Consider the following 13,143-nt stretch of genomic DNA (forward strand, 5'->3'; position numbering starts at 1 on the left):
CTGTTTTTAAAAGGGATCTAGGGCTTGTGGTGTCATCTTTTGTAGCTTCTTCATGCTGGCTAGGGGTGCTGGCACAGGCCTGGGGTCTGGCTGGAACCTGCTCGGGGGAGATGGGTAATATCCCTGTGGTAACATCACCTGCAGGTGAAACTTCTGGAGCCTGGAAGACACAAACTTTACTAAAAGGTTGGACAAGGTCCAAATACAAGTAGCAGGACAACCGTGACCAAGGGTCCTAGAAAAGGGGAAAGAACCATGTTAAGCTCTGGATTGCAGCCTTTACTATATCCCAGATATCCTGTGACCTTGGGCCTTGACTGAACTTGTGTAGCTGTTTACCGTGGAGGGACTTGAACCCTCAGGTCTCCAAAAGGGAGAGCTCATGAACAAGCACCAAGTCATACAAAGCCAGAGCTAGAAAATAACTACCAGTGAGGCAAACAACCCACACAGTCCCCAGGGGATGACAGTCAACTGGCACAATTGTAATTGTCTACATTGCCTGTTTCTTCTGAAATGATCACTTTAAATCCTCTAAAGCCTGAGTCTCCCAGTTATATTGTCCTGCCAATTCTTACTGTTTGCAGGATTTGTTAGTCTGTATCCGGAGTAGGAGCTGGTTTCATGTGAGAGTGGTGGGTCCATGCTCCCTTTCCAGCGATCTTGACTGCAGTGGTGGGTTGACATTAATACCTCAAAAGGTCCCTTCCATTTTCCTTGCCAGGTCTGCTGTGTTCCAGGTGGTGATATGGGGCGAGACTTCAGGTTGTGGAAGAGTCTGCTATGTCCTGTACCCGTAAAGAGAATCAAGCACCCCGCCACAGGATACAAATATTGTTCAATAGCAAGCTAGCCTTGCTTGTGTATGTTCTTAGTCTCCAGGGTGTTTTCAGGACTCAAGGTATTTAAGCCCTCCCAAAAGTTACAGAGGAGAGGATGCCCATACATAAGCTCAAAAGGGCTTATCTTTAAGTTTGATTTGAGGTGCAACCCTAATCCTGAATAGAGCCAAGGGAAGGGCCTTAACTCATGTTGATTAGGTCTTCTGGCAAAGTTTGGCCAGGTGGGCTTCAATAGTCTGGTTCACTCTTTCTTCTTTTCCACTGGGCGGGGGCCTGCGGGCACTGCAAAGATGCCACTTAATCCCTAGTTGTCAAGCCACAATCTGTGACCTGAGCAGACCACAGAGGGACTTGAACCCTTGATGGAGCAGGTCACAGAAGGACTCAGACCCTTGATATTGTTCACTCCTGGTGGTTTGGGGAAGGCCACACCTGGGGATGATGTCATCCAGCAGTCTTTTGGCAACTTCTGTGGCCTTGTCAGTTCTGCAGGGGAATGCTTCGACCCAATTGGAAAAGGTGTCTACAAACATCAGGAGATACCTGCAATTATGTGGAGCCTGGGGCATCTCAGTGAATCTGTCTCCCAGTCTTCTCCGTGAACATATTCTTGGTACTCAGTCCCCTCTGGTGCTGCTGAGAAGGTCTTGTTTTTCAGCCAGGCGACACATTGTCCAGCACCATCTCTGAAAATAGCCTGTATATTTCTGGTTGAAGAGGTTTCTCTTTACCTAATCACACCTAGTCATACCATATTGAGTGCCCTCGTGCGGGTACTTTAGGATACGTCCCATCCCTTGTAAAAAAATTGTACAGAGTCTTTTTTCTGGAGCTGCCATTGTCACTGTAACCACGGTCTTCTATGGCTCGTGGCAAAGCTAGGGTGTGGAAAGAGGGCAGCCGCTATTACTGGAGTCATTGTTCTTGTCGCCCGCTTGGCCTTTGAGTTGGCACTTCGGTTGCCCTGGGCCTCTGCTGTATCTTCTTGCTGATGTCCCTTGCAGTATACCGCAAGCAGAGCAGCAGGTAGAACACCGCCTCAAGGAGCTGAAAAATCTGTTGGCCGTGTTTGATTTCTTTACCGGCCGAATTCAAAGGCCTCCTCTGCTTCCACAAAGCCCCATATCCATGTGAAACAGAATACGTACTTTGAGTCTGTGTAAATGGTCATCTGCTTGGACTTGGCCAGCTGCAGAGCCTGGATGACTGCAACCAGCTTAGTTTTTTGGGCCGAGGTTTCATTTGGGAGAGCGTTTGCTTTCGAGGACGTTGGTGCGGCTGACGGCTGCGTAGCCAGCCCTTCGTTGGCCACCCTCTGTGCAGCTACCACGGAGGGACTGGAACCCTTGACGGGGCGACTACGGAGGGACTCCAACCTTCAGATCACTTATAGGGAGGTCTGGGCAGCTGGCATAGGCCAGGTCCACCATCTGGGGACAGGCATGGTAGACGGGGTATCCCATGGCAGAGTGGGAGAGGCATGGCTGGAAAAATGAGTAAATTTTCCTCCACATTCATTGTAACCAGAGATTCAGGTGGAGATCCTGCCACCAGTCCACCCTAGTCAGAGTCTTCCTCCAGAGTGAGGGCTAACATTTGAGTTACTCGTTGCCCGCTCTTTTTCTTGGGACATTCTGTTCTCCAGTGGCCCTCCCTCTTACAATATGCACACTGGTTCTTTCCCAGTGCGGGCTGGGGTCAGGCCCCGCTAGGGCCCACAGGTTCTCTTCTCAGGGGGCCTATCCTGTATTGCTGCTGTTATGGCAGTCTGGCACTTTCTGCCTTTGTCTTCCCTGTTGTTACAGGCCTTGAATGTCACTAGACTAGGTATCCTGGATCCTGATGAGTGTATTGTCTAAAGCCTCTGTAAATCTGTTCAAGGAAAACTGAAGGATCCTCACCTTGGCGACTGTAGTGGAACTCGAACCCACAACCTTTGAATGCCTGTGTCTAGAAGTCCAATGTACTATCCTTTGCGCCATGGAGCCAGGTAGCTCATCTTTATGCTGTTAAATTTCACATACCTTAATGCATTTTAAGGGTTCAGATACTCCATTTTTAAGGCCCACTAAGAGACATTCCTGATAACGGGTGAGCATACCGTACTCTGCTGTGTGATTGTGATCCCAGTGGGGGTCTCGAAGGGGAAAGACATCATCAGCTGCATCTCCAGTTGGCTGAGCGTCATGTCATCTCTGGGCTTCCTCTCGGGCCTTGTCTAGAACCATCCACCTCTCCTCCGGGAAGAGGAGGGTGCTTAAGAGAGATTGACAGTCAGCGCATGTGGGATCAATAGAGTTAGAGATGGTAGTAAACAGTTCATACATTTTCTTCAGGTTCTTGCAATATCCTGGGGTATAATTCTTCCAGTTAATCTGAACCAGGCACCAGCCTGCTGCTTGAGTTTGGCGATGGGGATACTGGCCAGGGGCCGGCCCTCCCTGTTGGCTCTGTCCTGGCTCTCTGGCACCCTGGGCCACATTGTCCCCCGATAGGCTATCCTCCCCCTTGTATGGGGTGACGGCAAGGGAACATCCCCTGGCCATTTGGACAGCCCTGATTTTCTGTTCCATTCTCCACTCCTTCCCCTCAGCTCCAGGAAATAATGGTCGCCCAGAAGTGGGGCAGGAGTGTGCTTCTTGCTCCCTCTGGACAGCCGGCTCCTTCTTGCCCCAGCTGCCCCTCCTCCGCCTGGCACAAGTCCGGGAGGAGAGCCTCACACGCTGCTGGGATTGGAAGGGTCATCTGCCACTAGCACTGGTGGCAGTGTGGTGGACTTTTTCTTTTCTTAGAATCATAGCCGAATTTATCCCAGTTTTCCAGAATACACCCTGAGGGTGAACACTCCGGAATGCTTTTACTGTCACCCACCTTCTTACTCCTGTACACTTGAATGAAGACAAAGAATGCACTCAGACAAAAGGACATCCCCTCAACCCAAAGGGGCGGCCACCAGAAGGACATCCCCCTAATGCAGAAGGGATGCCCACCAGAAGTACGTCCCCTGAAACTTTTGCAGGGCAAGGCTTCCCAGCTTGGGACCAAGTCCTGTTCAGGTTCTTGCTTTCCACTGACCAAGAATGACCAGGAGAGGCTCAGAGGTTCCACACAAACAAAGGTGTAGTAGTGACAGAAAAAAAAACAGGCTCAAGAGGGAGGGACGGAGAGGGACTTCTGCCTATGCTAGCCTCCAGTCTCTCTCCGAACGGAGGTTTTCCTGGAGTTTCTAAGGGGTTGTGGGTGGGGAGGATCTCATGTTTTATTCAGTGCTTTTTGGGAAAAAGGTGGGGCTTTCTGAGGATTAGAGGGGTTAAGATGTTAGGTGTATGTGCATCTGGAATCCAAGGTGGAGTCAGTTTGGACAATGTCACGTCACCACTGTGCAGTCTCAGTGGCCACATGACAAGACGGTGAGGTCACGCTCATTCTCGCTGCGCGTGCCCCAGGGATCGGCTGACGCTGTTCATCTTTGGAAAGCAGCTTGTAGGGAAGATACGTGGAACTTCATGCGTCAGAGTCCAGGATGTGGATTATCTTGTAACAGCACTCCTTATGGTGGAGTCCTGAAAAACAGCTTACAAGAGGGATACGCAGGATGCCACCCCTATAGTGGGATCCTGAAAAACAACTTGCGAGAGATATGTATTTTTTTGTGCATCACGGGCTGCATATGTCAGTTGTCTTGTAACATTACCCACTGGGTAGAGTCTCCGATCATTATTATTATCTGTTATTCTGGTCTTGAGGCTGTCCAGCCTTCTGTCCCTGCCTCAGATCCAGAGGAATGCCCACCAGAAGGACGTCCCCTGAACCCAGAGGGATGCCCACCAGAAGGCAGGGGTATAGTCCTATCTACCATGGACCACTCCGTAGACCTGCCAGGATTTCAATCTTCCCAAAATAGCAATTACCTGATTATTGACCACTACTAGGTTTTTGGTTACCACAATTCCTAACCCAAGCCTACTGCCAAAGTTGATAACTCTTGGGGTTACGGTTTACCTTGGGGTGGAAAGCCACCCTTCTCCACTTGGAGAAGAAAGAGAAGGAAAATAAAGAATAGAGAGCAGAGTGTTCCAAAAGACTGTTATAGATGGGGCGACCCCTGAGGAACTTAATACCCTCAAGTTACCAATAGGGTGACCAGAGATGGACTCAGCGGGACTCCAACTCTCAGAGGGACTCTAGCCCTCAGGTTACCAATGGGGCGAGGGACTCCAACTAGGCGAGGATGGGTCCCAGGGGCCACAATCCCTGCTTCCTTCTATTTGTAATGGGACTCGAACCCTTGGGGTCTGGCCTTAAGACTGCTTTTGCCACCCTCTTCTTGCCTAGTCTTGGGACTCAAACCCCCAAGACCAGTGGAACAACCTGGTTGAGTGCGCTTACCTTAATTTAGGGGAGAGACTGGAACCCTCTCCTGTCCAGAATCTGTTTCTGAGCAAGAGGTGTGGACCTGGTGGACCTTGTCCTGGAGTGGGGATCACAGTGGCCACCCAAGACTCCTTACCAGTCGAACAAGTTTGGGGCACACCTTAAGGGCTTGCAGGGGTCTGAATACTCACCACCCAGGTTTTGGAATCTGCAGGTCCTGTTGGACTTGCCAGAATTTGTAACCAAATTCCTTGGGTTCTTATCCTGTCCTTTCAGCCAATTGAAATAAGATGGACGCCAATTGCAAGGGAAACAGAAGGTGGCAATTTATAGTCTGTACTTGTTTTTTTTTACAGACAAGGAGCAACAGGTTTAGCGGCCAAAAGACCAAACACTCCCTGTCTTAGGGAATTGGGGACGTTTTATGTCCTTAAGCCCATAGGGGGCAGGGATTGGCACTGGAAACCCTACACCCGGAGCTGTCCTGTGCCCAAATTTGGAGATCCGGGTGCTGAGTCATCCTGAGTCATCTTTAGGAAGTCTGCCTTGTGGGACTTCTCGCTTTGCGGAGGGGCTCGGGTGGCGCTGTGTGCCAGAGAATATCTTCTCCTCTGGTGAAGCTTAGGTTTCGGGTCAGGTAAGGATGCGATTCTCTAGACCTGCACATGTGCAGAGATCTGGCACCAAATATAAATCATTGTTGGAGGCTGCGGCTTGCAAGGGTGGTGGCTTAGAGCAAACTGTGATTAGAGATGGCAGCTTGCAAGGATGGTGAACTGAAGGCGGGGAGAAGCTGCGGTGGAGCGGGGTGAAGCTGTGTTACAGTGGGGTTCAATCAGGGTGCTGTTGGCATTTGTTGGCGGAGGGTGCAGAGTGCAGTGGGCGGCCTTGCCCTGCACCTTGCTGGACCTGAGCAGCCCTGGCCTGGGGGGCACTAAGTGCCAGTAGCTCCCCCAGCTGTTTGGGATAACCCCAAAACGCCCCCACGAATGCCCACACGTTGGCAGCTGTCCTTAAGCACAGGCTTTAGAACTTCCTGGGTTTGAATCTGGCTACCAATAGTGAGTTTGAGTTTCCTGACTTGTAAACTTATACTTCCTTTGCAGAGTGATGGTTAGGATTAGAATATCATGAACAGAGCATACTATGGGGCTGATACATAGTAGGTATGTGTATATATATATATATAACCCCCTCCCAAAAAAAACCCAAACCTGTTGCTGTCGAGTCAATTCCGACTCATAGCGACCCTGTAGGACAGAGTAGAACTGCCCCATAGAGTTTCCAAGGAGCAGCTGGTGGATTCGTTAGCAGCCGTAGCTCTCAGCCACTTCACCACCAGGGCTCCATGTATATATACACACACACACATATATATATACGTACATATCTAGGTATACATTTTTAAATTTACGTTAATTTGTTATAATAAGTATAACAAATATACATTTGGGGTAACCTTAATTTTGATTAATTGACCCACTTCTCGTACTGAAATGTCGCTCTTTATTTCTCTCTTTGTCTTCAGGTCTACTTTGTCAGATACTAACATAGCCGTGCCAAGTGTCCCATGCCTGCCGTTTGAACAGAATATTTTTTTCCATCCTTTTATTTTCACACTTTCCTGTCTTTATATTTAAAATATGTCTCCTGTGGACAGTGTATAGATGGGTCTTGCTTTTTAAAATCTGACCGTCTCTGCCTTGAATTTGGAGTGTTCTGTCCATTTATACTTTTGTTATTGGTATGTCTGGCCTTGCCTTTGATCTTTGTTTTGTTTATTTCTATCTCCTTTCCTATCGCCTTTTGGGTTATTGAGTTTTGTTTTTTTTTAGTATTCCTTTATTGGCTATTTGTGATGCCCTGGTGACACCGTGGTTAAGAGCTCGGCTGCTAACCAAAAGGTAAGCAGTTCAACTCTACCAGTCACTCCTTGGAAACCCTATGGCAGTTCTGCTCTGCCCTATAGGATCACTATGAGTTGGAATCCACTCGAGGGCAGCTGGTTTTGTTTTGTTTCTTTTTTATTGTCTTTTTAGTTGTACCTCTCTGTATTTGTTGAAGAGGCCCTTGTTACCCCATTGAATGGACATAGCACCCTTATAAAAAACCAGTTAACCATAGATTTGTGTGTTTCTTTCTGGACTCTCAGTTCTATTTGCTTGGTCTGTGTGTCTGTTGTTATGCCAGTACCAGGCTGTTTTGATTACTGTAGCTGTATAGTTTGTTTTAAAATCAGGAAGTGTGAGTCCTTGTACTTTGTTCTTCTGTCTTTCAGCATTGCTTTAGCTATTCAGGGCTTCTTCCACTTCCATGTAAAGTTGAGGATTGGTTTTTCCATTTCTGTAAAGAAGGCTATTGGAATTTTGATTGGGATTGCATTGACTCTGTAGAGCACTTAGGGTAGTATTGACATCTTAACAATATTAAGTCTTCCAATCCATGAACATGGAACATCTTTCCATTTATTTATGTCTTCTTTGGTCTGATTCAGCAGTGTTATATAATTTTTAGTGTACGAGTCCTTCACGTCCCTGGTTAGATTTTCCCAGATATTCTCTTAGATGGTGTTGTAAATGGAGTGGATTCCCTAATTTCCGTTTCAGATCTCACGTTCGTTGTATATAGAAACCCAACTGATTTTTGTTTGTTGACTTTGTACCCTGCAATTTCGCTATGTTCCTCTATTAGCTCTAGAAGTTTTCTTGTGGACTCTCTGGAAATTTCTGTATATAAGTTCATGTAATCTGGGAATAGAGATAATTTTACTTCTTTTCCAATCTATACATTTTATTTCTTGTCTTATTGCTCTGACTAGGACTTCTAATACAATATGGAATACAAGTGGTGAGAGCAAGCACCCTTGTCTTGTTCCTGATTTCAAGGGGAAAGCTTTCAGTCTTTCTTCATTAAGTATCACGTTGGGTGTTGGCTTTTCATGTATGCCCTGAATCATATTGAGTAATTTCACTCTTGGTGAAACCCCACACAGACTGCCACCCCACTGCCATAGCTCCCTCCTCTCCAGGGTCTTATCCTTCAGATTCCAGCCACTTCAGCAGCTCTGAAGTCTGATCTCTGCCTCCTCAACTGTGTGCTGTGTGAGCTCTGTGCACAGTGCTTGGAAAATTGTCCCCAAGCAGACAGCTAGGATGACTGTGGGGCTCACTCATGAGTCCGTTCCTGCAGGGATTGCACTCTCCCCTGCCGATTGTCCAATGCCTAAAAACTGTTCCTTATGTTTTCTCCAGTTTTCTAGCTGTTTGCAGTGGGTGGGCTTGTCTGTAATAACAGTTACTCTGCTATGACCAGAAGCTGAATTCCCAACAAATATTTGTTGAGCATTTAATGTATGTCACACTAGCCCACTGGGTGCTGCGTAAATATATGAATGAAATGTGTGGGTTTCCTTTTAAACAAAAAATAAATATACTGATGTCCGTAAGGAGCCTTGGGGGCACAGTGTTTAAGAGCTATGATGAGCTATGGCTTCTAACCAAAAAAAAGGTCGGCAGTTGGAATCCAGCAGCGGCTCCTTGGGAACCCTATTGGGCAGTTCTACTCTGTCCTGTAGGGTTCCTATGAGTCAGAATCGACTTGACAACACTGGTTTTGAAGATCCATAAGGGAAACATGTCATAGTGGATGAATCCTTTTTACCTTTTTTTTCATCCTTGAAAGAGCTTGCTTTCTTATTTATTTTTCAGTTTCTAAATGACTTCCTAATTTAGAATGAATTGTTTGGGCGAAGTGGTGGGTATGAGGAGATTGGGTCTTATAACTCAAGGAAAAAAAGCAGCTATTAAAAGCTACAGTATTACCCTAATCTCTGATTAAGCCAGATACTCAAGTGACTCTCATTAAAACGTCAGCGGGCATATATATTTTGATCATTGTGGTTAATATTATGGATTAATGATGATCTTGTATTTATATCAGAGTTGGCTCCTTCTTAACTTTTAAGGATCTACAATAATCCAAAACAGTATTAGGAATACAGGTAAGAAAATTAACTGGAAATAGTGCATGCCCCTGTAAAAAATATCATAAATTTGCCATTTAGTATTTCTCTTAGTTCTGTCTTAGTTGCTATCTTTGAAATTATGGTAGCATTAGACATAAAATAGTGATTTCTTAGTTCAAGGTAATAGAAGTGTTAGGTAGCAGTATTTGTTGTGAACATCCTTTGAGCCGAAGGTGGCAGGTTTTCCATAACTTCGCAAACAGACCAGTTTTCAACATGGCACTCAAAAGAGGTCACTTGGAAATTTCATTGTACCTTTTGGGGGAGAGCTGTTTTGTTCTCTTCAAGCTCGTCGTTATTATGGAAGCATCTGATCATTTCAACGCAGGGCTTTATTTCTAAGGCGCTGGTGGCTTCTTCCAGCTTTACTTTTCAGTCTGTAGATAGATGTGGATACAGAAGTGTTAGGTGCAGCAGAGCTGTTTACCTGGAAGCCCAGAGTGAAAATGTTTATGAGGTGAGTGACATTCTTCTACTTGGTCTGGACGTGTGAAGACCAAGAGAGAACGTTATAAAGTGGGCAGGGCGATGGTGGCAGTTTAGATGTGGGATCAGTCGATTGGTCTGTGGCTGCATGTTTATATTCTTTCAAAACAGAAGAGTGTATCCATTGAGCCCTGGGTGGTGCACACAGTGAATGTGCTTGGCTGTTAACTGAAAGGTTAGAAGTTCAAGTATACCAAGAGGTGTCTGAAAGAAAGGCCTGGAGACCTACCTCTGAATAACCAGTAGAGCACAGCTGTACTCTGACACACACAGGGTCAAATGAGGTAGAGTCCACTCAATATCAAATTTTTTTTGTTTTTCTTAATTCGTCGAGCAGTTTCAAAAGATCCATGGTTGACTCCAAGGCTTCTGGGGTGGGGGGCATGTGAATTTACTGTATCTGAAAATGGGTCTTTCTCCTCTGAGTAGCGCTCGATCTCATTTCCTCTCTAGTGTCCCAGCGAGAGGCTCTGCTGAGACCTGCTTCTCCCCAGAGAGCCATTCCATCCCAGGAGCACTTCTCCTAAAGTGAAAGAACTTGCCAAGCCTGATGATGCCAGTTGACCTGGGGCAGCCCCTGGTCCTGCTGCCACCACTGGCAAAGGCTGAGGACCCCCCATTCCCTGGGCCAGATGCTGCCCCTCAAGGAGATGTCTCCGGCCCTGAAACTGCCCGGCAGCTTTTTAGGCAGTTTCGGTACCAGGTGATGTCTGGGCCCCAGGAGACCCTGAGACAGCTTCGGAAGCTGTGTTTCCAGTGGCTGCAGCCGGAGGTTCACACCAAGGAGCAGATCCTGGAGCTCCTCATGTTGGAGCAGTTCCTGACCATCCTGCCCGGGGAGATCCAGACGTGGGTGCGGAAACAGTGCCCAGGCAGCGGAGAGGAGGCGGTGACTCTAGTAGAGAGCTTGAAGGGAGACCCCCGGAGACTGTGGCAGTGGGTAAGCACAGGGTATTGAGATCTGGACTGTCACTGGGGCGTCCCCATCCCTCACCTGCTTCTAGGGCTGTGTGATGCGCAGGTCCCTGGGTAGTGCAAACGGTTTGTGCTCAACTGCTGACGTAAAGGCTGGCGGTTCAAACCCACCCAGTGGTACCATGGAAGAAGGGTCTAACGATCTGCTTTCATAAAGATTACAGCTAAGAAAACCCTATGGAGCAGCTCTACTCCATAACACATGGAGTCTCCATGAGTCAGAACTGACTCAATGACAGTGGGCTTGGTGTTGGATTTTTTTGTATGTGTGACTCTCAACACTTTTTAGTATTAGGGATTGAAGATAAAATCTCCCATCCCATTCCATCTTTACACTAGAATGTTTGAGTTTATTCATAAGAGTTTTAGTTGGTGGAGACTGTCCAATAAAACCACAATATTAGGGGCCTGTCTTAAAGCTTTTCCAGGCCTGGTTCAGCCTTAGCATTTGACCTTTCTTGGGATATCTCGGTTTGTGCTTGACTGGTTCCTGCTGGACAACAAATAAAAGCTGGCCTTCTCCTTCCCCATTCCATGTCCCTAAGTACTGTCTTAAAATCTGTTGTAGAAGGTTAGCTTCATGTCTTTCAGAAATCCTGACTCTGGATCCTTCAGTAACTAGTAATATATGGTCTCTAGATCAGCATCCAAGTTCTAGGACAGGAAATCTTCTCAGAGAAGACGGAATCTCCAAGCTGCCAGGTGGGGGAGGCTGAGTCCCGTCATGACGTGGTGCTTCAGGAGCTGGGACTTCCGAATTCAGCCTCAGAGCCTGCTGAGCAACCAAACCACATTGTGAAAGAGGAATCCGACGCTGAGCAAGAGCTAGGTGAGGGCCAGGTATTATTCATGGTGGTGGTGTGTGCTCTTGGAGAAAATGAGGGGCTGTGATTGTGTGAGTTGAAAATGATATGCTCAGATTGAGGTGTCCCGTGTAAGCTGGAAACAGGGTAGACCTCCATGAATCACCCCGATTTGGAGACTTAAGGTCTGTATTTTACCACACTTTATGACTGCACTGGACTGTTTGGATTTTGGATCTGAGCAAGAACGTGGGAGGAAGTTTGGGTGAGACTGTTTGGAAGGTTGGAGGGAGTTGAACTTTGTTATAATGTAAAACAGTCTTAAAATTATGGATGAAGGAACAGGTTTCAGTTCTAATTTGTTAAGTTTTTTTTTGTTTTTTTATCAGTACCCTCTTGAGAGTGGCTGAGGAGGACATCTAGATTCTTAAAACTTCCTGTTTCTCACTTCAGTGATGGCTGCCTCCCAGCTTCTTGCCCGACCTGAGGAAAGACTTGTCGGAGACCAGGACCTTGGAGCCTCACTTCTCCAAGCATCATCTCAGGTGAGCTGGGTTCCTCTGCTTTTCTTGGTCCTGAAGCAGGCTTTGAGCACGTACCAATAGTCAGGAGGACTGAAAGGGGAAGCATTCTCAGAAGTGGAGTGGAGAAGAGGAGCAGATATATTAAGAAGAATAGATATTTTTCTAGGATAACAAGAATAATACACAGAAAAGATACTTCGGTTTCAGTATTTGTCTCAGGATCATTCAAGGTACAGTGTTCTAATTGTCGTCTTGAATGGTGGAATCTGGGCCCTGGCGGAAGGTAGAAAGAGCTGTGAAGAGACAAATCTTGTCTCTACACCACATATAGTCATCTCTCCGCTTTCATTATCTTTCAGCTGTACTAAGGATCTACTGTATTTCTTTTTCCAGTCTAGACAACTGACACAGGAATCAGTTTGAAATTTGGAATGGTTACACCGAACATGGGACACATGATTTTTTTTTCTTCTCAACTTCACGGAGGTATAATTGGCATACAATAAACTGTGTATATTAAAAGTGTACAATTTGGTGGGTTTTGGCCCATGTATACACTCATGAAACCATGACTACAATCAAGATGATAAGCATAGCCGTCACCCACAAATGTTTCCTCTTGCACATTTGTATTTGCTCGCTCTCTCCTGTCCTTCTCCACCCTTCCTTCTCCTGAGGCAACTACTGATCTGTTTTATGTCACCACAGATTAGTTTGCATTTTCTAGAATTTTACTTAAGATGGAATCATGCCATATGTAGTCTTAACTTTGGTCTGCAAATAATGTATTATTTTTCCTTGCCTCTTTCAATATTTTCTCTCTAGTTTTAAGTAGTTTTATTCTGATGTGCCTTGACATCATTTCTTCATGTACACGTGTCTTCTCTTTGGGTTCGTTGAGCTTGGATTTGTGGGTTTACCGTTTCTACAGATTTTTGGCCGTTATTTCTTCAACTTTTTTTTTCTTCTCTTTACCTTCCCTCTCCTCTCCTTTGGGTACTCCCAGAATAATATGTGTGGAATGTGTATAATGTGTGCATATATGAGATAGCTTGAAGTTGTCTCACAGCTGATGCTCTGTTCTGTGTTTGGATAGTTTCTGTTTTTATGTCTTC

The 13,143-nt window shown here is 46.3% G+C and overlaps 1 protein-coding gene across 5 annotated transcripts in view; it reads left to right on the forward strand.

The window, feature by feature from the left end:
- Positions 1–13,143, forward strand: part of ZNF18 (zinc finger protein 18) — a 150,876-nt gene that overhangs the window by 121,385 nt on the left and 16,348 nt on the right. For 3 of the 5 annotated variants that reach the window (XM_049859552.1, XM_049859554.1, XM_049859553.1), the window contains exons 2-4: positions 10,180–10,666; positions 11,341–11,530; positions 11,958–12,049. The exons of the other annotated variants lie outside the window; for them this stretch is intronic. In XM_049859552.1, coding sequence (XP_049715509.1) covers positions 10,277–10,666; positions 11,341–11,530; positions 11,958–12,049 — 672 coding nt within the window. In that variant the 5' untranslated portion in view covers positions 10,180–10,276. The remainder of the gene's footprint in view (positions 1–10,179; positions 10,667–11,340; positions 11,531–11,957; positions 12,050–13,143) is intronic. 5 annotated transcript variants of the gene reach the window in all.

The sequence above is a fragment of the Elephas maximus genome, chromosome 19 (genome assembly GCF_024166365.1).
Source record: "Elephas maximus indicus isolate mEleMax1 chromosome 19, mEleMax1 primary haplotype, whole genome shotgun sequence".
Taxonomy (NCBI): Eukaryota; Metazoa; Chordata; class Mammalia; order Proboscidea; family Elephantidae; genus Elephas; species Elephas maximus.